Genomic DNA, 23,359 nt, shown 5'->3' on the forward strand with positions numbered 1-23,359 from the left:
AACATCTGCTGAAATATCTTCTCATTGGAGTCAGTGTCAGATGTTAAATACAAACGGAAAATGCTGGATAAACTTGGCAAGTCTGGAAACATCAGTGGAGAGAGAAACAACGCTTAATGTTTCGGACCTAAACCATCAACCGACAGAACTGCTCTGTAGAAGGGTCATTTAGGCCCGAAACGTTAAATCCTGTTTCCCTTTGGGGAAGCGGTGGCGTAGTGGTATCGTCACTGGACTAGTAATCCAGAGACCCAGAGTACTCTGGGGTCCCAGGTTCAAATCCCACCACTGCAGGTGGTCAAATTTGAATTCAATAAAATGTCTAGCAATGACCAGGAAACCATTGTCGATTGTCGCAAAAACGCACCTGGTTCACTAATATCCTTCAGGGAAGGAAATCTGCCGTCCTTTCCTGGTCTGGCCTATACGTGACTCCAGACCCACAGCAATGTGGTTGATTCTTAACTGCCCCTCAAGGGCAATTAGGGATGGGCAATAAATGCTGGCACGGCCGGCGACGCCCACGCCCCACGAACGCATTAAAAAAAAGATGTTTCCAGACTTGAAATGAAAATCGCTTATTGTCACAAGTAGGCTTCAAATGAAGTCACTGTGAAAAGCCCCTAGTCGCCACATTGCGGCGCCTGTTCGGGGAGGCTGGTACGGGAAGACTTGCTGAGTTTATCCAGCGTTTTCTGTTTTCATTTCATACTTCCAGCATTTTGATTTTATTTCAGTGTCAAATGTTTGATTGTGACCCTCTGAAGCTCTTTGAGACATTTTGTTATGTTGAAGCACGACATAAATGCAAAGTTGGTGCTGTATTCCTTAGGAAATTGGGTTTCGAGTTTGCCTAGTCATGAATAACTATTACCTCCTTGAGTCTTCTTAACTACCCGCAGTTTTTTATCGATGTTATTTTCTCTAATAGGAGCTGGTGATATGAGAGAAAGATGAATGGTGCATGGTGTGGCATCAACTAATTCACAGGATGAGTATGTGCAGCCCCCTCTATGTCCTATTCCCACTCTTCCATTCAATGCGTCAAAATTACTGGGATGTATTTAATTGCTCTTGTTTCAGCAGCCTATTTCAGTCTAGTAGGAATAACACTGAACAGCACAATCCCGTCCCCATCTTGACTCTAAGCACGTGCATCTTCAGCGGAGGTCACTGTAAGATAATCAAGACGTTTTCCCCCCCCATTCTTTCACGGGATTGTAATGATATTTATATTGACTGGGATGTAAAGAGTTAACAAGTTAATGATAATGCTTCTTACCACTAGAGGGAACCACAGAACAGTCATATATATATCATGTGACTTAGGGCATTTAGGAATAAGATAGTGAGGCATGAGAGAGAGCAGTTGTACTTGAGAAAGTCTGCTAGTTAGAGATAGGATAGTTTAATAGAGAAACCTTCTACTTTAAGAATGTGATTGAATCTTAGTTAGTAGTGTAATAAATTTATTGTTTGGTTCATTAACAAAGGGTTGTGTTCTTTACTCAATTCTGCACATCTGAACCAGGTAAAGCAGAATAGAGAACACAACAGGGTTGTGAGCATGGCTTTCTAGGCCAGCATTTATTGCCAATCTTTAATTGCCCTTGAGACGGTGGTGGTCAGCCACCTTCCTGAACCGCAGCAGTCCATGTGCAGGCTTATCGCCTGGGCCGCTGGGAATTTGCAGCATTTTCGGTTTTTATAACTCAGTGGAAGCCCTGTGATCAAACCTTCCACATTCCCAGTTTGCATGAAAAAGATTATGAAGGGATCAATGATTCTTTTCTGTACCCAAGCTGCCATTCACTTAAAGGCCAAGAGCAGGTCAGGGGCTGGTTTAGCACACTGGGCTAAATAGCTGGCTTTTAAAGCAGACCAAGGCAGGCCAGCAGCACGGTTCAATTCCCGTACCAGCCTCCCCGAACAGGCGCCGGAATGTGGCGACTAGGGGCTTTTCACAGTAACTTCATTGAAGCCTACTCGTGACAATAAGCGATTTTCATTTTTCATTTCAGAGGTGGAAAAAGGTGACCCAGTTGATTAAGATCCTTTCAGAACGCGAACCCTTCATTCTTCTCGTCGCAGCTTTCTACATCCGAACAGTCAAAACTAAGGTTCAGCAACCTGCCTAAAGCAGTGGGTTCTCAATGTGGGGGTCCGGGGACCTCTGGGGTCGGCACAGACTTTCCATGGGACCCACCAAATAATGTGGAAGTGTGCACAGAACAGAGCCAGCATTTATTGCCCAGTCCCTGATTACCCTGGACTAAAACGGAACGGCTTTCTCGGCCCACTTCGGAGGGCAGTTATGGGTCAACCACATTGCTGTGGGTCTGGAGTCACGTGCAGGCCAGACCGGGTTTTCCTCCCTAAAGGACATTGGTGAACCAGATGGGGTTTTTACACCAATCTGGTAGTTTCATGGCCACCATCACTAGTCCCAGCTTCCCCCCCCCCCCCCCCCCCCCCCCCCCCCCGCCCGATTTTTATTTAACTAATTGCGCTTAACTCCCCCAGCTGCCAAGATGGAGCTTGAACTCATGTCTGCTCCAGATCACTATTGCAGGCTCCTGGCTCACTGGTCCAGTAAATTTGCCAAAAGGGTAGCCACATCCTTTAATGACCAAAAAAAGGATTCTACAATTTTTCTCAGTTTCCCAGGGCGTAAGTAAGGGAGATAAATAAATCTTCCAGGGCTTCTGTTTGTTCTGTTTGGTGGCCCATTTTGTAGCTTGGGATGGTTGGATGGAACAGGCCACAAATGGCACCCAAAACATACCTTTCAATCCTCAATGAGACATGGGTAGCAACCTGAGCACAGGCCAGTGTTGAGCTGCCCACCACAGAACTGCCCACTATAGAATGCCACTTGATAATTGCACAGGGAGGGAAGGGCTAGGAAGCCAATCAGAACATTTTGGGGGCTGAAACGCAAGGGCAGAAACCAGGGTCAAGAATGAACCTCGCACGGCCCACACGAGTCACATTCATGATCTGGACCAAACCATGGCGAATGACCAGTTGCGCAAGGTCATTGAGAGATGCTGGTGCCTGGGGAACTGGATCCCAATGTACGTCAGCACTTCAGGGGGAAAAAACGGAAGAGGGGGAAACAAATCTATATTAACGCTCTGTCAACTGTATTGTTAAGGTAAAGATAAACAGTTGGGGGCAGCATGGCGGCGCAAGTGGTTAGCATGGTTGCCTCACGGCGCCGAGGTCCCAGGTTCGATCCCGGCTCTGGGTCACTGTATGCGTGGGTTTCACCCCCACAGCCCAAAAGATGTGCAGGGTAGGTGGATTGGTCACGCTAAATTGCTCCTTAATTGGAAAAAGAAATGCATTGGATATGTAAATGTATGTAAAAAAAAAATGTTTTTTTAAAAAGCTAAACAGTTGGAGGATATTGATTGATTAAATATCTTGAGCATATATAAAGAGGGACTGCTGGGACACCATGTTAGTCAGTAGGAGGCAGACTTATGTGGTGTTGCATTCTGTAAATAAATCAACTATCAAGAAAAGGAATTGCATTATTTATACATTTCACAATCTGGCTTGGGATCCATTTGTCAATCTCAGTGCATCAAGACCTGGTGCTTACTCCAACACCTGTTCCATGCAGCGAAAAGCAAGCGGTTTGTGACTTTTGGTCTTACCCAGTGTGCGGAGAAGTAGACACCAACGTAACTGCCATCCAGAGTACTGCTGTCCACTATCTGCCCACTGTTCTTGATCAGTGATCCAGCAATCACCTCGCCGAAGGACTTGGGAGTCCAAGGAAAGTCGGTCCCTGCTCGAGTTAACAAATCGGTTAGTGTGGTTGTAAAATGTACTGAAGAGCGAGATAATTTGTTGGGCACCCACAGCAGTCTGGAGTGTTACAATCCCTACCTAGAGGGTCGTCCCGGATAATCTGATGTCCATTCCTGCTGACGATCCGTCCTGTGCTGCCTTCGATGAATATTAGTGATGGGATATTGGTCACTTTATATTTGCTCCATAGCTTCACCTGAAATTGGAGTGCAGAAACAAAAAAAAAACGGAATTATTTAAATTTGTAATTTACTGCTGAAGAGAGAGCTATCAAATCTTTCCGTCTTGCACTCATCAGACCTCAGCAAGTAAACTGTGATTGGTGGAGACATTGCCTCGGAGTCCACTTGCCAACCAATCAGCACTCTCTTCTCATACATTATCAATTGTTGTTTTGCCCTTATACTGGTATTCTTGCGTACAGTCCTGATCAGTACAAGATGAAAAACTTCACCATGTCTCTGTTTTCAGCAATACTCAAGTTCTGCACTACCAAAAGACTATTTGTAATTCATCCTGTCAGAATCTCCGCTCCTTGAGGCGGGGCTACCAAAGACCGCCTCACCGAATCCACCGCAGTTGCACTCTGTAAGTTGCTGCTGGGTGTGAAAAAATGGGGTGAAGATCATTGTCCATTGACTCCAAACCCATTGCGCCTCCCCCCCACCGTCCCCCGCTTTAAGGACACCTTCACACCAAATTCCCAATTTGTGCATAATCCTTACAGCCTCGCCTGCATTGGGGATCAATGGTCAATTCTTTTGCACAGCAATGGGCTGCTGGGTGCCACCTTCTCTGCAAAGCTCCTAAGTAGGTTAAGAGTGGCGAAAGGGAGGAAGAGAGACAATAACCAGGGGACAATGCACTGTCCTCACATCAAAACAACAATCATTTGTATTTAAACACACCTTTAACATAATAAATCATCCAAACCACGTAAGAGAAGATATGAGAAAAGATTACAAAAGTCTTGGTCAAAGACGTAGGTTTTAAGGAGCATCTTAAAGAGAGTTGGAGAGATTTAAAAAAAGGTCGATATCAAGTTATTGGTATCTTCCAACAAGGGATTGTTTCTTTGAAGAAAGCTGAAGACTCACCTACGTGACCCAGAGATTTAGGGGATGCTTTAAAGTCAGACTCTGAGAAACCTTTGACTGTCACAAATCACTCACTCATTCTCTTCGGCACCAAATATACCAGTAAGTAAGAAGGTGACTTGTCTACATTTTTGACGACAGGCACAATGAGAATAGGTTGGAAGATCTGTTGCAATCGCTGGAGTAAAGAGAGGTGTCGAGTTAACGTTTCAAACCCAATAGGATTCTTCCACTTGAATAGTTACATTGGGCTCAAAACATAATCTCCTGGTTCTCTCCCCTCAGATGCTGCCAGACCTGCTGGGTTTCCCAGTATCCTCGGCTTTTAGTTCAGATTTCCAACATCCAAAATTCACAGTATTTTGGCTGTTTGTCTGCACTGTTGAGCAGAGAATACTGTCAGGCAAGCAGGCAGGAGTTTTATATCTTTGTAAACCACTATGAACAGAATTTCCAAATAACTGAATCCTCAACTGGCCCTTCCAAAGAGCCCATTTAAAAATGAACATTTAAACCCACAGTTTACACGAAATGAACATTTAATGATATTAGAGATTACAAAAGGGGGAAACTGTAAACTCTTTTAATGGCTCGGCAAGTAAATCTTGTTTCTTGCTTAAAGACACGGAAAGCCCCAAGGTTCAATCTGATGTCAGGTTCTCAGTTGGGTGGGGCGGCACGGTGGCGCAGTGGTTAGCACTGCTGCCTCATGGCGCCGAGGAACCGGGTTCGATCCTGGCCCCGGGGTCACAGTCCGTGCGGAGTTTGCACATTCTCCCAGTGTCTGCGTGGGTTTCGCCCCCACAACCCAAAGATGTGCAGGCTAGGTGGATTGGCCACGCTAAATTGCCCCTCAACTGGAAAAAAAGAATTGGGTACTCTAAATTTATTTTTAAAATAAGGTTCTCAATTGGGGTGCTACAACGTTAGCAGAAGGTCACTGGCATCCCTTCCCCAGTTTGGGACTAAAACTAAACATGGCTACAGATCCCCAGCGCTTGTTGCTATCGGTCACCACAGATGGCTGGGAATCCCTACGACTGGTTGCTATCGGTTACCATGGATGGCAGGGGATCCCCACCGCTGGTTGCCAGGATTCCAGGCAAGAAGAGAACAGTGATCCTACTGTGGTGAATGCGTCTGTGAATACTTTTAAGGCCCATCACATATTGGCCTCAGAGGGGGAGTCATGCAGGTTCACTGGGGTGAAAAGGTCAAATTATGGGGGCAGGTTGCAAAGACTTGTGTGAGAACAGGTGATTGAGGATTTGATCTGATCAAGGGGTTCAAAATGACAAATGGGTAGAACATAGAACATAGAAAAATACAGCACAGAACAGGCCCTTCGGCCCACAATGTTGTGCCGAACCTTTGTCCTAGATTAATCATAGACTATCATTGAATTTACAGTGCAGAAGGAGGCCATTCGGCCCATTGAGTCTGCACCGGCTCTTGGAAAGAGCACCCTACCCAAAGTCAACACCTCCACCCAACATTAAGGGCAATTTTGGACACTAAGGGCAATTTATCATGGCCAATCCACCTAACCTGCACATCTTTGGACTGTGGGAGGAAACCGGAGCACCCGGAGGAAACCCACGCAGACACGGGGAGGATGTGCAGACTCCGCACAGACAGTGACCCAAGCCGGAATCGAACCTGGGACCCTGGAGCTGTGAAGCAATTGTGCTATCCACAATGCTACCGTGCTGCCCTTAAGAACAAATAAATCTACACTATATCATTTTACCGTAATCCATGTACCTATCCAATAGCTGCTTGAAGGTCCCTAATGTTTCCGACTCAACTACTTCCCCAGGCAGTGCATTCCATGCCCCCACTACTCTCTGGGTAAAGAACCTACCTCTGACATCCCCCCTATATCTTCCACCATTCACCTTAAATTTATGTCCCCTTGTAATGGTTTGTTCCACCCGGGGAAAAAGTCTCTGACTGTCTACTCTATCTATTCCCCTGATCATCTTATAAACTTCTATCAAGTCACCCCTCATCCTTCTCCGTTCTAATGAGAAAAGGCCCAGCACCCTCAACATTTCCTCGTAAGACCTACTCTCCATTCCAGGCAACATCCTGGTAAATCTCCTTTGCACCTTTTCCAAAGCTTCCACATCCTTCCTAAAATGAGGCGACCAGAACTGTACACAGTACTTCAAATGTGGCCTTACCAAAGTTTTGTACAGCTGCATCATCACCTCACGGCTCTTAAATTCAATCCCTCTGTTAATGAACGCTAGCACACCATAGGCCTTCTTCACAGCTCTATCCACTTGAGTGGCAACTTTCAAAGATGTATGAACATAGACCCCAAGATCTCTCTGCTCCTCCACATTGCCAAGAACTCTACCGTTAACCCTGTATTCCGCATTCATATTTGTCCTTCCAAAATGGACAACCTCACACTTTTCAGGGTTAAACTCCATCTGCCACTTCTCAGCCCAGCTCTGCATCCTATCTATGTCTCTTTGCAGCCGACAACAGCCCTCCTCACTATCCACAACTCCACCAATCTTCGTATCGTCTGCAAATTTACTGACCCACCCTTCAACTCCCTCATCCAAGTCATTAATGAAAATCACAAACAGCAGAGGACCCAGAACTGATACCCAAGAGTTAGAAGCAGGGGTAAGGCCAATCAGCCCTTCGAGCCTACCCCACCATCCCGCAAGACCATGGCTGATCTGATTGGGACCTCGACTCAACTGTGATGTGAGGAAAAAAACGTCTTCGCACAGCAAATGGTTCGGGTCTGGAATGCACTGGCTGGAAGTGTGCGGGAGGCAGCTTCAATTGAAGCATTCAAGAGGGCAGGAGATGGTGACTTTAATTGAAACAATCTGCAGGGGTAGGGGAAAAGGCAGTAAAGCCATGGTGCTCGATTGGGCAGCCGCACAGTCGCGGTGGGCCAAATGGCCTCCTTCTGCACCGTAACAATTCTGTCATTTTCCCCCTATCCTCCTGGACTCCCTTTGTCGATCAAAAATCTGTCCAACTCGGCCTTGATCACAATCAATGACCCAGCCGCCACTGCTCTCTCGGGACGAGAGTCCCGAGCATGAAAGATCCTCTGGGCGAAAAATATTCTCATCTTTGTCTTAAGATCCCTGAATTTTAAGCTGCGTGTCCTAAGTTCTGGTCTCTTACAGAAGGGAAAACATTCTTGCAGCACCTGCCCCGTCAAGCCCCCTTATTGCACCTTTCGATAAGATTGCTTCTTTTACTCTTCGAAAAGTGAATGAGTGTAGGCTTATCCTACTCAACCTTGGGGAATCGCCCTCTTCCCAGGAATCGGTCAATAGGGAGGATGGAGGATTCCAGGACAAGGCCGGGTGTAACCTTAAAACCAGGGCTAGGTCATTTCATTTAGGGGTGAAATCGGAAAAGGATACTGTTCATCCAAAGGGCAGGGGGAGTCTCGCCCTCCTCCCCCAAATGACCGCGGGTCTCGAGGTCAAACGAAAGCTTCGGGACTCACATCAGGAGGCTCAGGCAGAGATAGGAAGGGGACGTGAAACAAAGACTTGTAAATGGAGTCAAGATGCAGGTTAACCACGATCGAAGGTGAATGAGGATGGGTCAGCTGAAATGGCCTCCTCCTGTTTCCTGGGTTTTAAAAAAAGTATCTGGAATTTTGGAAATAAATGGGAAGTGCAGCACAAGATCAAGGAAACTGGATTCGCCCGTGCTCCAGCAAACCTCTCCTTACTCAGGCGCTAACTGATCGCAAATATGCCTGCAACGTTTTCTGTGCTTTATGTAAATGATGGCACGGACTGCCTTAGCCAAGGCGAGTGTTGCTGCTGTTACGAGTGCGAGCGCCCAGGCATCAGGCATCTGTACAGGCTCCTTCCTGACAGTTTAACTGTCTAACCCTGGCTCCGATCTCGCACTGCAGCAGATGGTGGAACTGCCACATACCAGCAGGGCAATGTTATTTTTCCTTCCCCTCTGATCCAATTAATGGAGCATTAGGGGTACTAATGCTGCCTTAGATTACAATTAAAACTTCTGCAGGGAAAAAAACTCCTCAAAATACTGTTCCTGCATTTCTTTAATTCAGCTCGAGATCTGCTAACTCTCCCAAAGCCTCATAATTAAGAACTTTGCAACATAAAGTCACACAAAATCCAGCTGAGCCCCTTGCATTAAACATATTACAGAAATCACTGACAGATGTGTGAATTCGCAATTCCCCAGAGGTGGTTTTTAAAGTTTTAAAATGAGCCAAACTTCCTAAACCCTCGGATACGCAGCGTGTGAGGGATCTACAGGCAGCATGGACATGCACTCTACATTTCCTTATTTAAAGGCGATCTTTTGAACTTACCTTAACTCACCCCTACATGGGGCTAAGTAAAAACACACTCTCTTTTCTCCCTCCCCCCAACCCCTTTTAATTGCAAAATTTACAAGAATCTCTACTTCCCACAGTTCAGGGCAGGATAGAGAATCACAGTGAGTGTGCTGCTTCCCTAAGTCACAGAATACAGGCACCGAGGAGTCCATTACAGCTATATGGTTTGGCACACTAGAAGGGCGAGCTCTTAGCGGGCTGGTTGGGGGGGGGGTCTTCATCAGAAGCCCCAAATGTCACGGGGCGGAGAAAGGGAAAAGGAGATATTCAGAGATACCCAATTATAGTGAGGGATTGCCCATTGCTAAATTGCCCCCTAAGTTTCCCAAGGTTAGGTGGGGATACGGGGATGGGCCGGGGGATTGGGCCAAGGTCGGGCGCTCCTTTGGAGGGGTGATGCAGACTTGATGGGCTGAATGGCCTCCTACCGCACTGTAGGGATTCTATGATTCGACACTGGGTTGTCGCGGAGATGTTCACTGAGAAATCGGCCCGAGCATCTCAGCAGTTCCCGGGGGGCCTGCAGGAAGGGGCGAGATCCCCCTGAAGCGGGATTTTCCGCTTGGAGTTAGGGCCCCGACGCTTCGGCATCAAATGTGGGTCACGACCCCGGCTCACAGCAGCCCAGGAGCGATCTCTGCGCAACTGGCTAATCGGCAGACAACCGAGGATGGTGGGGCAGGTTCTTGGGAACCGATATTTATCTCTCCAACAACGCACTAAATCAGATCATCTGCCCATTCCCTCGCTGCTGTTTCTGGAAACTTGGTGTGTCTAAACTGGCTGCCGTGTCTTCTACTAACTAACAGAGGCTACCCTTCAAAAAGCTGTGAAAGGTTCTAGGCAAAGGCACAGCACAGCAAATGCTCCGGCAGTAAGACAGCACCTTCGGAAAGACAAAGAGGCGAGACAATCAGCAAGAGGAATAAAACTGGTAAAAAGGTTTGTGATTTACATCGCGTCTCCAACCTCCCTCATACCACCCTGATCCGGTAGTAACACTACATTCCACCACACGCTAGTCGGCATTGTTTAAAGATTGCTTAAGGGGCAAATATAGCTTCGGATTGTTGAGTGCTGAAGCTAGGCTTCTTGAAACTGTCAGAGGCAAAAGGCCCGATCGAACGGCCTCCTCGCGCCCAACTCGGGACGTGACGAGGCCGTTAAATCTCGCGAGAAGCGATTCCCGTGACACCACGCGAGATCTAAAGAGATGTCATGAACTGGATCTCACATTTAAGTCTTCCATCGGGCAGGAGATACAGAAGTCTGAGAACACGCACGAACAGACTCAAAAACAGCTTCTTCCCCGCTGTTACCAGACTCCTAAACGACCTTCTTATGGACTGACCTCATTAACACTACATCCTGTATGCTTCATCCGATGCCGGTGTCTATATACTTACATTGTGCGCCTTGTGTTGCCCTATTATGTATTCTATTTTTATTTTATTTTATTTTCATGCACTTAATGATCTGTTTGAGCGGCTCGCAGAAAAATACTTTTCACTGTACCTCGGTACACGTGACCATAAACAAAATCCAAGATGGGGGTTGGGAGCGTGCCAAAGGGGCTGTCAAAGTCTCTTTGTTGGCTTAGCTCAGTGGTGGACAACATGCGGCCTGGGGGGGGGGCCCATCTGAGTTCCGAGTGTGACCCACGAGAGATTTTGTTAACCGTTGCCCACCCGCAGGGTCACCACATTTCGCTGATTTGCATCCGTGTAACCTTTTTCCTGCCGGTATGACTGAAGTGATTTGCACGTAAAGCGAGGGCGAGTGAAGTGAGGAGCGCACTGATCGCTCACAACATTGACTGTGAGAGCCACGCGCTCCCTCTGCGCCCCAAGGCGCAAATGTTTATTTTGTTTTTACAATTTGAAGTTGATGACAGTTTATTTAATATATAAATGATTAAGCATTTTTAATAACTCACAAAATATTTGGTGTGCATTAAATATATTTAAATCTTATTCATGGGTCATGGTGAGTGAATACGCCCAAATTCCATCTTGCGGCCCACTGAGATAAAGTGAGGGGGCCACTCATGAGGCCCACTCACCAGCCTAGATTGCCCATCACTGCCTTAACTTGACTTGTTCTGTCATGATCGTGGGAGCTGAATAAGGACCTCGATGGATGTTCACTGGAAGAGATGATTGAATCCAACATTCCTCCCAGATAACTCAACCGCTGTTCAAGCAACCGATTCTCTTCAACATTGACACCGGAGGGAGTAGCCCGTTGGCGCAGTGGGTTAGCACTGCTGCCTCACGGCGCCGAGGTCCCAGGTTCGATCCCGGCCCCGGGTCACTGTCCGTGTGGAGTTTGCACATTCTCTCCGTGTCTGCGTGGGTTTCGCCCCCACAACCCCAAAGATGTGCAGGGCAGGTGGATTGGCCACGCTAAATTGCCCCTTAATTGGAAAATAGAAAGAATTGGGTACTCTAAATTTATAAATAAAAACATTGACATTGGCCCTCGGTGGTAGCCTGTGAGAGCTGGCTCAAGAATAAATATTCCAGCGAACAGCGGCTTCACTCAAACCACTGACCCGTGAACTCTAATGTAATTTAGATGCAGTTCGATAATTTTGCAATAAATCATGATGCGAAAGAGGAGCTCAGAGATCGAACTGATTTCTGTCCTTGATAAATGAGATATCGGTGGCGTATTCTGGCAGATAGATTTTTAATGTGAGAATAAATTCAGCTACTACACACCCATCGGCTGTGCTACGAATACAGGAACATTTACAAACTGTAGCAAAATGGCTCATGGTCATGTCAGAGTTGGGCAGTGGATGAAGTTCCTCACACAGGAGCATTTGTACTAACCACTTGTTCGAAGCGGTGAGGTTGGATGCTACATGGAGGGGGAAGGAACTGGAGGGATTATGTGACCTATTTCTGGACGGTTGGTTTGTCAACCTGGAGGAACTGAAAGAGATATTTGGGCTCTCGGGCCTCGGTTCGTTTCGGTACCTTCAGGTACAAAATTCTGTCAGGCGAACGTGGCATTCCCAGATGTGCCACCATCCTCCTTGATACAGAGGACCCTTTCGAGCCCGGGGTTGGAGGAGGGTAGTGCGTTCGGTATACATGGGCGGATTCCGGCAGAGGACGGTCGGTAGAGGGGGTGAAAACTACGTGGGAGGAGGAGCTGGGACCCGTATTGAAGGGTGAAGTGTGGAGTGAGGCCCTTCAAATGGCGAACACTACACCGTGTTCAAGGGCGAGCTTCACCCAGCTGAAGGTAACGTTTAGGGCACACCTGACCGGAACTAGAATGAGTTGCCTCTTTGCGAGGGTTGAGGAAAGGTGCGAATGCTGTTCGAGGGGCCAGCTAACCACACGCACATGTTCTGGTGGGTTTTTGGGTCTCCTTTCTCTACACCATGTCTCTGATTCTGAACATGGAGTTGGAACCCTGTCCCTTAGCAGCCATATTTGAAATGAAATGAAAATCGCTTATTGTCACAAGTAGACTTCAAATGAAGTTAGGGTGAAAAGCCCCTAGTCGCCACATTCCGGCGCTTGGTCGGGGTATCGAACTAGCCGGATCCGTGGAACGGGAGTGGAGGTGGGGGGGGGGGGCAGGTGTTCTTCCCTTCGCATCGCTGATTGCTCGGAGGCGAGTCCTGCTGGGATGGAGGTTGGCAACTCCACCCAGTGCCTCTGCTTGGCTAGGTGACCTAATGGAGTTTCCACGCCTGGAGAAGGTCAAATACACTGTGAGGGGGGTCAATGGGCAGGTTCTACCGGAGATGGCAACTGTTTATCATCTACTTCAAAGAGTTGGTCGCTGTCAGTTGCTAGGGGGGGAGGAGGGGGTGGAGCCTTGTTCTTGCCATATTGGTTGTTATTTCCTGTCACTGTTTTACTGTTGTTTCTATTTTTGTACTTTATAAACTGAAAAAGGTTAATAAAGACATTTAAAAAAAAAAGAAACTCCAATATCATTGCTCTCCTGGCCTAAGAACTAACAGGAGGAGTAGGCCGCATGAGCATCTGAGCTTGCTCCACCAATCAAGTAACACCATGGCCGCGATCTTCTACCTCAACTCCACCTTCCCGCACTGACCTCCCTCGTCCTCAATTCCCCTCATGTCCAAAAATCTTTCAACGGCAGTGTCGAATAAAGTCAACCAGAGCCCTCCGGAGTGAGAGAATTTCAAAGATAATTCTGCGTGGTGAGGGACGGCTTGGAGGCTCTACCTGTATCTCCGTGGGAGGAGAATGGTCCTGCTGAAACCTGTTCCCACGACGGCCAACAACTTTCAGCACCAGTTGAAGGCCTGGTTTTCAACTGAGGCCTATCGAAATTGGTCACAAAGCCATTTGCTTCTGCCGTGTAAAAGGAAGGAAGTACCTGTGAAACTAAAGTTTGAATGGGAAGGGGCAACCTAATAATTCATCCCATGCACAATCCCTTGGGAAACTGCACTGGAAGTTTCAGGACCCAATGAGTTTGGAAAAGGCCTGCCTTGATGCAGCAAATGTTGTTGGGAGTTTCTAACTCAGTCCGTGATCCCGAAGCCTTGGGCAGGCAGTGATGTGGGTAGACTATAAGATGTAAAACTAGAAGCTGGCCATTCAGCCCATCGAGTCTGCTCCGCCATTCAATGTGATCACGACTGATCTGTCCACTTACCTACCTTATCCCCATAACCCTTGATTCACATTGGGGAGTCGGTACTTGAATGAAAATCGTTCAGGTAGTTGAGAGCCATTTCAACCTGCTGCCATTAAACCCTCAGCAAGAAGTTGGGAACCAGGGGCGCGATTCTCCGAACCCCCGCCGGGTCGGAGAATCGCTGGGGGATGGCGTGAATCCCGCCCCCGCCGGTTGCCGAATTCTCCGGCACCGGATATTCGGCGGGGGCGGGAATCGCGCCGCGCCGGTTGGCGGGCCCCCCCCGGCGATTCTCCGGCCCGGATGGGCCGAAGTCCCACTGCTAGAATGCCCGTCCTGCCGGCGTGGATTAAACCACCTCTCTTACCGGCGGGACAAGACGGCGCGGGCGGGGTCCGGGGTCCTGGGGGGGGGGGCGCGGGGCGATATGGCCCCGGGGGGGTGCCCCCACGGTGGCCTGGCCCACGATCGGGGCCCACCAATCCGCGGGCGGGCCTGTGCCGCGGGGGCACTCTTTTCCTTCCGCCTCCGCCACGGTCTCCACCGTGGCGGAGGCAGAAGAGACCCCCTCTCCACTGCGCAAGCACAGGGATGCCGTGAGCGGCCACTAACGCTCCCGCGCATGCGCCGCCAGGCAAAGTCAGTTTTGCGCCAGCTGGCGGGGCACCAAGGGCCTTTTCCGCCAGCTGGCGGGGCGGAAATCAGTCCGGCGCAGGCCTAGCCCCTCAAGGTTAGGGCTCGGCCCCTCAAGATGCGGAGGATTCCGCACCTTTGGGGCGGCGCGATGCCGGACTGATTTGCGCTGTTTTTGGCGCCGGTCGGCGGACATCGCGCCGATTACGGAGAATTGGGCCCCAGATGTGCATCAGGAATGGGACCTGACGCTGTCAGATTTAACTCTTGCACAAATCATTGATAACGTCCTTGTTTTCTTGCATGGGCCGGGAACACGGTAGGGCAAGGGTCAGAAAGAAAGGCAGGGGGGAGTTAATTGTTACTCCCCGGGGTGGGATGGGGTGCATAATATTTTTGAAAAGTGGAAATTCTGACCGTCAGCACAGCCACTTTTTGTTTTAACGGAAATAGGCACGGTGAACAAACTGCTCTCATGAGATGGGCCACTGCAATACTTGTCAAGGAGACAGCTGTAATAAATCATAGCAATATTCCATTAACCCATTATCTGTAAACAAGTGAAAGGTAAAGTCGCCACAGTCCCGGATGACCACAGGCTGTTTTCCCCTTGGGGGGGGGGAGCTGACCGATGGTGATTTAACCTGAGGGTCACCGCACCTCAAGCGAGGGGCAAAGTTAAGAAGGCGGGGGCTTCGCGAATAACCTCAGCCGGTACGGGAATTGAACCCGTGCTGCTGGCCTCGCTCTGCTTCACGAGCCAGCTGTCCAGCCGAACAGCTGTAATATCCCACACAGGACATACGGGGTGGGAATGAATTTCTTCCCCATGTTCCTCACGGAGTATGAACTAACTCAGGTTATCATTGTTTAAAAGGTCAGCCAGTAAGGCACCGATCAGAGAGAGACACGGTACCGCACTGTAAATGAAAGTACTCAGTGTGGACTCCCTGTGCTCTTATTAAAGCAGCATGCCTCTATTTAAATATTTTATTTCTTACTTGGGATTAGAATACTGAGGTGGTTGCTTCTGACCAGAGTTGACATGAGGTGCCGAAGGGCTTTTTCTGTGACCTCTATGACCTCTGGAGGTTGGTATCCTCAGAACACAGGGAACCCGGTGGATGAAGGGAGATGAGATAGGCCGGATCAATACATGCCTTTGTTGAACTGCTGTTGTGCCAGGAGATGAAGTCAACCATCTCCTAAAAGACCCACTAAACTTACCTTCTAAACACCCATCGACTGAGCCCCCCATCTCTCAAGAGGGAGCAAGCGAGAGAAAGGGGGTGGGCGAGAGAGTGGACGGACGCGAGGGGGAGCGGGTGAGAGAGGGGGAGCGGGCGAGAGGGTTAGCGAGGGTAACAGTGAGAAACATGCCACTCTAAAGGAACATCAATGAGACGAAGCGATGGAAAGTCATTGTTTGAATTCCCAGAGAAAGCACGAATGAAAAGAGAGTAAAATTGGAGAGGTATGAAGACCAATCAAGCAAAATATTCAACAACATTTACAATGGAGGCACAGCAGACTGTTTCAAAAAGCAAACAAGAGTCTGAATCCCTGCAAACTTCTGCAGCACCACCCACTCTTCCGAACTGCGCGGAGAGAAAGCTCCAGACGCCTTACTCAGCTTCCAGATTGTGAACAGTGGAGCTGTTAAATTTTCCCCAGTCATGTTCGCAGATTTATAACCGTGTTTATGAAGCCAAAAAGAGAGCTACATTTCTGCGCCTCGAGCACTCGCTTCCTCAGCATGGCACAGAGTGAAGATTGATGTCCAGCGCACAGCTCCAAGCTGCATTCACAATAAGGCAATCGCGACAACACTCATCAGCACACATATCCGGAACAATTTTCACGGTCAGTGCCTTGTCGAAGCAAACACCAAAACATGCCAGGTCGGTGACCATAATTTACTGGGTGTAGTGTATAACGTGCCCGGCCAATCGTGGGCTTGTTCTATCCTGAATTGTGCCAGATAGTGGGGCAAATCACTTTCCGCTCACCCTTTACTTTCCACGCGAAACACCCATGCCAATAGGGCAGCACGCTAGCACAGTGGTTAGCACTGTTGCTTCACAGCTGCAGGGTCCCAGGTTCGATTCCCGGCTTGGGTCACTGTCTGTGCGGAGTCTGCACGTTCTCCCCATGTGTGCGTGGGTTTCCTCCGGGTGCTCCGGTTTCCTCCCACAGTCCAAAGATGTGCAGGTTAGGTGGGTTGGCCGTGCTAAATTGCCCTTAGTGTCCAAAAATTGCCCTTAGTGTTGGTTGAGTGGGGTTACTGGGTTATGGGGATAGGGTGGTGTGGGCTTGGGTAGGGTGCTCTTTCCAAGAGTTGGTGCAGACTCGATGGGCCGAATGGCCTCCTTCTGCACTGTAAATTCTATAACATTACACAATTGCTAAATCACCCCAATCAGAACAACTTGAATGATGACAAATTCTCCACCAGCAGAATCTTCTGTTTCTGAAAAGTTGGCGTTATCACAAGCATAAGAAATAGCAGGAGTAGGCCATTCGGCCCCTCGAGCCTGCTTCGCCATTTGACAAGATCATTGCTGCTCTGATCTCGGCCTCACCTCCACGACCCCGCCTGTTGCCCCATAACGCTCCAGCAAGTCGGTATCAGTCGTGAATATATTCATTGACCCAAGGGACTGGGGTAGAGTATTCCAAAGATTCACGACACGCTGAAAGAAATTCCACCTCATCGCCATCTTAAGTGGACTGCCCCCTTCCAGAAACTATGCCCCCTCATTCCCCAACGGAGGAAGAATCATGTTGGATCTAATGGAAGCAATATAGGGGCTGGTTTAGCACAGTGGGCTAAACAGCTGGCTTGTAATGCAGAACAAGGCCAGCAGCGTGGGTTCAATTCCCATACCGGCCTCCCCGAACAGGCGCCGCGAATGTGGTGACTAGGGGCTTTTCACAGTAACTTCATTGAAGCCCACTTGTGCCAATCAGCGATTATTATTATTAGATTTTGCATGCTGGTAGCAGAGCCACTGAGAGCCCTATAATTACCTCCTCCTGCCTTTCGGGAAGGCCTAAGTTAAGTGTCTCTCCGGGGAGGTGGGAGAGGTGGGTTAGTGGTGAAAATCCAGCCCCCACCCCCTCCTCACCCAAGAGCTGCCGGCCGACCAGTGGCTGGCAGCTGTGTATTGCTTGTTCGCGCCACTGCTGTAGTGGTGGTAGTTGCCTGTAATACAACTAGCAGAGGCCCAGAACCGGTAAGGGACCCACTGCCTGGTGTGTGATGGTGGGGGGGGGGGGTTCACAGTTTGGGGAGGGGTGGCAGGAGGGAGAGGCAGGTCAGGAGCAGCACAGGCATGCAGGTTGGCTCCCAATGCGACCCCCCCTTCTCCTTAACCGGGCCTTAAATCAGGCTCGAAGTGCCTTTGAATGAGGAACTGCCCCCCTCCCCCAGCATCAGTCCCGTTGAGCCCGCATAGAATTGTGGGTTTCAGTAAGATCACCTCTCATTCTTCTAAACTCCATTCAGTTTAGTCTCGCAGGGAGCCGTGCTGGGGCCTCTACATGAATGAATTGGATGCAGGGATTGAGTGCATTGTCGGCAAATCTTCTGATGATCAGGAAGGTTGCTAGGGGGAGCAGCACGGTGGCACAGTGGTTAGCACCACCGGTCCGATCCCGGCCCTGGGTCACTGTCCATGTGGTGTTTATGATGTGGAGATGCTGACGTTGGACTGGGGTGGGCACAGTAAGAAGTCTCACCACACCAGGTTAATCACCAAAAGAGAAGGGATTGTTTGGTCATCAAGCATCTTCCTCGAGGTTCTCCTCGGTCTGGAAGAGGGGTGGGAGACAGAAACAAGGTCAGTCAGGAGCAGCACCAGTTGCAGGAGGAGAGAGGGGGAAAAAAAAGGCAAGGTGGCCTCCTCGCCCAGGGCAGACAACATCCCAACACCCTCTGGACCTCCTCCGCAAGAACATAAGATGCAGGTGTGAGCCATTCGGCCCGTCGAACCTGCTCCGCCGTTCTACACCATCATGGCTGATCTTAGGCTTCAACCCCATTTTCCTGCCGACTCCCCATATCCATGAATTCCCCGACAGAGTTCTGTCTGTCCCAAACTTAAACATATTCAAGAATGGAGCATCCACACTCTCTGGGGAGGAAAATTCCAAAGATTCACAACATTTTGAGTGAAGCAATTTCTCCTCATCTCAGTCCGAAGTGACCCTTACCCTATGAATGTGCGCACCCCCCCCCCCCCCCCGCCACGCTCTCCAGATTCCTCCACCAGCGGAAACAACCGATTAGTGTTCACCCTGTCAAGCCCCCTTCGGGTCTTGCGTGTTTCAATTAGATGGCCTCATATTTCTAAACTCCAGAGGATATTGGCCCAATTTATTCAGCTTTGCATCAGAGGACAGCCCCTTGATCCAAGGGACCAGTTTAGTGAGGTCTAGCTCCACAAAGAACAAAGAAAAGCACACCTCAGGAACAGGGCCTTTGGCCCTCCAAGCCTGCACTCACCATGCTGCCCGTCTAACATAAAACCTTCTACAATTCCGGGGTCGGTATCCCTCTATTCCCATCCTATTCATGTATTTGTCAAGACGCCCCGTAATCGTCACTATCGTACCTGTTGCCACCACCTCTCCTGGCAGCGTGTTCCAGGCACCCACTACCATCTGTGTAAAAAAACTTCCCTCGCACATCTCCTCCAAACTTTGCCCCTCGCACCTTAAACCTATGCCCCCTTGTAATTGACCCCTCTACCCTGGGGAAAAGCCTCTGACTATCCACTCTGTCTATGCCTCTCCTAATTTTGTAGACCGCTATCAGGTCGCTCCTCAACTTCCGTCGTTCCAGTGAGAACAAACCGAGTTTATTCAACCGCCCCTCATAGCTAATGCCCTCCATACCAGGCAACATTCTGGTAAATCTCTTCTGCACCCTCTCTAAAGCCTCCACATCCTTCTGGTAGTGTGCCGGTCAGAACTGAACATTATATTCTAAGCAGCCTGCCTTCCGTACGGGCAACAAAGAGTCCACACCGAGTAGGTCGAGACAAACAATATTACTTTATTTTACAACGACTATTAAATTCAGCCCCAGTAATTCCCTACTGGGTCTTCTCTCTAGCCGGTGCCTAACTGGCTGACTTGATATATGATATGACATTATTTAGAGGTCCCATGGCCCCTTTAATGGGGGTGCTTGTGTTCTGCACGGGCCACGGGGAAGTTAATTGTTTGTACCCCTTAGGCTACTTGCTGGTTATAACACTCTCCCTGGTCCCACCTGCAGTATGTTGTCACATGTCAGCCGGAGCACTCCAGTGGGAGTGGGGGTACGACGCCCACATACACCGCTCACTGAATGCAGCACCCGAGAGCAAAACGGACAGGAGGAGTCTGTTTTCGTAGCTGCCGGCCAATTCACGTGATGGGAATCAGCGATTGGGGCCAAGACTGTGCTCTAAAATCCGTAGCTCCGAACAGTCAGGTCTTATTAGCACAGCGCCCATTTTGCGGCAGTACTCTTCCCTTGGCCAATGTGGCAGCCCCGTGGCCAACTCGACTCACAGAAAGAAAGACGTGCATTTAGGTAGCGGCCGTCAGGATCTCCCAAAGCACTTGACAGTCAATCAACCACCTGTGAAGTGTAGTCACTGCCGAAATGTAGGAAACACGGCAGCCGCATTGCGACAGCGAGCTCGCATATACAGCGGTCCGATAACGGCCGGGGCTTTTGAAGTGGTTGATTTACTCGGGTGTGTGGACCAAGTGGAACAGGGCCATCTTTACGCTGCTGGAATGCCACTGTAATCTACTAAAACCAGCTGCACAAAGGTTGAACTTTGCACTGGGCTATGAGCCAGTGCAGGACATGAACAGGTTTCGTTCTTTTAGCTTTTAGAGGGAGAATTCAGAATGTCCAATTCACCTAACAAGCACGTCTTTTGGGACTTGTGGGAGGAAACCGGAGCGCCCGGAGGAAACCCACGCAGGCACGGGGAGGACGTGCAGACTCCGCACAGACGGTGACCCAAGCCGGGAATCGAACCCGGGGGACCCAGGCGCTGTGAGGCAACAGTGCTAACCACGTTCCTCGCAGACGAGGGAAGCACTGAAGTTTTCCATTGACATCTCCACAGTAAAATAACCAGGAGCGCAGAGAGAGGGTCCGCTCGGTCGCAGGAACAGGGCGGGGTGGGGGGTGGGGGGAGGAAAGGTGGGTGTGGAGAGGAAAAGGGGGGAAGAAGGGATGGAGGGCGGCGGAGGGGCAGGGAATGGGGAACGGGGGGAGCAGAGGAGGAGGAGGAGGTGACAAGAGCGACAGGGGCGCGCAGAGAGGAGTGAGATAAAGAGCTGAAGACTCGGCCGATCGGCAGTCAAATTGAAAGAGTTGTGTTATTGACTTCCCCAACCCCTTTTAACTTTTGACCCCGTATCCCCTTTCATTCTGAATCTGGCCCAGGAGGATTTGAATTAGGATGGCATATCCTTTAGCAGATGCCAGGGCTCCTCAGGGTGATCACTGCCAAAAGCAGGAATGTATATTTATTAATGACAGCCTGCAAATGGCAGCTGTCAGCTTGTTAAATCCCCTGGCTGAGATCCGCAGGGACTTGGAATTGATGCATTTACCACATTTACACGTTACATTAAGTAATTCCATTTACCAATATCACAACAGCAGGTTCTCGACTGTGGCAGCACACAGGCTCGGGAGACAGACACGAGACAATTACAACGAACCCCTCTTTCACAAAGATTTCATAGATTTTCCGAGTCAGCGCTTATCCTGATTTGCATCTGTGACAAATTGTTAAACAGGAAAGTGCGACCCATTAAACTGTCAAAGCACCTCAACTAATGTAAAAAAGGCAGAAAAGCAAAACACCGCAGCGGCCGGATGTCCTTTAAAGACACATTTGCGCAGCCGATTGGGTGAGTCAGTTGCTTCTTAGACTGGGGGACTAGAGAAGCCGGAGGCAGACAGGGCACGTGTCTACGTCCATTTTCTGTACCTCCCTTTTTCCTGGAACAGGACGCTAGCCTGAAGCCAGAGGCTGTAGGTAGGAGGAAGAGGTGGGGTGGGATGGGCGAGGGGGCACATTCCACATCACGTACGGCTGGCCAAGAGTCCCTCCTGCACTTACCATCCACCCCTAGATGCGTTGGAAGGATTCGCAGCTTGACCATCAATCTGTTTGGCCATCGCGTCCCGGGGAGGATCCCGAGCCAGGAGCTTCTGCCACTGAGGCAGGGACATTTACCCGCTGCCGCACAACACCTCCTCAGCCGCCTCTTTGCCACTGGGCTTTTATGATTTAAAATGGTCATTGGGCGGCGAATGTGGACAAGGTGCGGCGGTGCTGGGAAGGAGAAGGGGATAGAGTGGGTTAGGATGGAGGAGGAGGGCAGCACGGTGGCACAGTGGTTAGCACCACTGCTACATGTCGCCGAGGTCCCAGGTTCGATCCCGGCCCTGGGTCGCTGTCCGTGTGGAGTTTGCACATTCTCCCAGTGTCTGCGTGGGTTTCGCCCCCACAACCCAAAGATGTGCAGGGTAGGTGCATTGGCCACGCTAAATTGCCCCTTAATTAGAAAAATGAATTGGGTCCTCTAAATTTTAAGAAAAGGATGGAGGAGGAATCTTGTAAGGGGTCTAGTTTGAGGGCTATGGTGACGGCAGCGTTGCCAATGGTTCCGAGTAGTTATTCAGGGAGCCCAGTGGTGCAGTCCATGGTGAAGATATGGATTTGATTTGATTTGATTTATTATTGTCACCTGTATTAGTATACAGTGAAAAGTATTGTTTCTTGCATGCTGTACAAACAATGCATACCGTACATAGGGAAGGAAGGAGAGACTGCAGAATATCATGTTACAGTTATAGCAAGGTGTCGAGGAAAGATCAACTTAATAAGAGGTAGGTCCATTCAAAAGTCTGATGGCAGTAGGGAAGAAGCTGTTCTTGAGTCGGTTGGTATGTGACCTCAAACTTTGGTACCTTTTTCCTGACTGAAGAAGGTGGAAGGGAGTATGTCTGGGGTGCGTGGGGTCCTTAATTATGCTGGCTGCCTTTCCGAGACAGCGGGAATTATAGATAGAGTCAATGGATGGGAGGCTGGTTTGCGTGATGGACTGGGCTACATTTGCAACCTTTTGTAGCTTCCTGCGGTCTTGGGCAGAGCAGGCTCCATACCAAGCTGTGATACAACCAGAAAGAATGCTTTCTGTGGTGCATCTGTAGAAGTTAGTAGCTGACATGCCAAATTTCCTTAATCTTCTGAGAAAGTAGAGTCGTTGGTGGGCTTTCTTAACTATAGTGTCGGCATGGGGGGACCAGGACAGGGTGTTGGTGATCTGGACACCTAAAAACCTGAAGCTCTTCCCCCGGGAAATGCCTTTAGATACATGCAGGTGAGGGCTTTTGTGAGGCGACAGGTGAGGGAATTCCTGTTGCTCCCGGCACAAGAAGTTCAAGATAGGGTGATCTCGGGTGTATGGGTCGGGGAGGGCAAGGTGTCGGAAATACACCAGGAGTTGAAAGAAGAGGGGGGAGCGCTGGTAGAAGAGTTGAAGGGTAAATGGGAGGAGGAGCTGGGGGAGGAGATCGAGGAAGGTCTGTGGGCTGATGCCCTAGGTAGGGTTAATTCCTCCTCCTCGTGTGCCAGGCTCAGCCTGATACAATTTAAGGTGGTCCACAGAGCGCACTTGATGGGGGCGAGGTTGAGTAGGTTCTTTGGGCTAGAGGACAGATGTGGAAGGTGCTCAGGGAGCCCGGCGAACCATGACCATATGTTTTGGTCAT

At 49.5% G+C, this 23,359-nt stretch overlaps 1 protein-coding gene across 3 annotated transcripts in view; it reads right to left on the reverse strand.

Annotated features, from left to right (window-relative positions):
• nxn (nucleoredoxin) overlaps positions 1-23,359 on the reverse strand; it is a 267,836-nt gene that overhangs the window by 101,910 nt on the left and 142,567 nt on the right. For all 3 annotated transcript variants that reach the window (XM_072469839.1, XM_072469841.1, XM_072469840.1), the window contains exons 2-3: positions 3,901-4,018; positions 3,666-3,799 (exon numbers count right to left, since the gene is read on the reverse strand). In XM_072469839.1, the coding sequence (XP_072325940.1) occupies positions 3,666-3,799; positions 3,901-4,018 (252 nt within the window). The remainder of the gene's footprint in view (positions 1-3,665; positions 3,800-3,900; positions 4,019-23,359) is intronic.

This window comes from Scyliorhinus torazame, chromosome 12 (assembly GCF_047496885.1).
Source record: "Scyliorhinus torazame isolate Kashiwa2021f chromosome 12, sScyTor2.1, whole genome shotgun sequence".
NCBI lineage: Eukaryota > Metazoa > Chordata > Chondrichthyes > Carcharhiniformes > Scyliorhinidae > Scyliorhinus > Scyliorhinus torazame.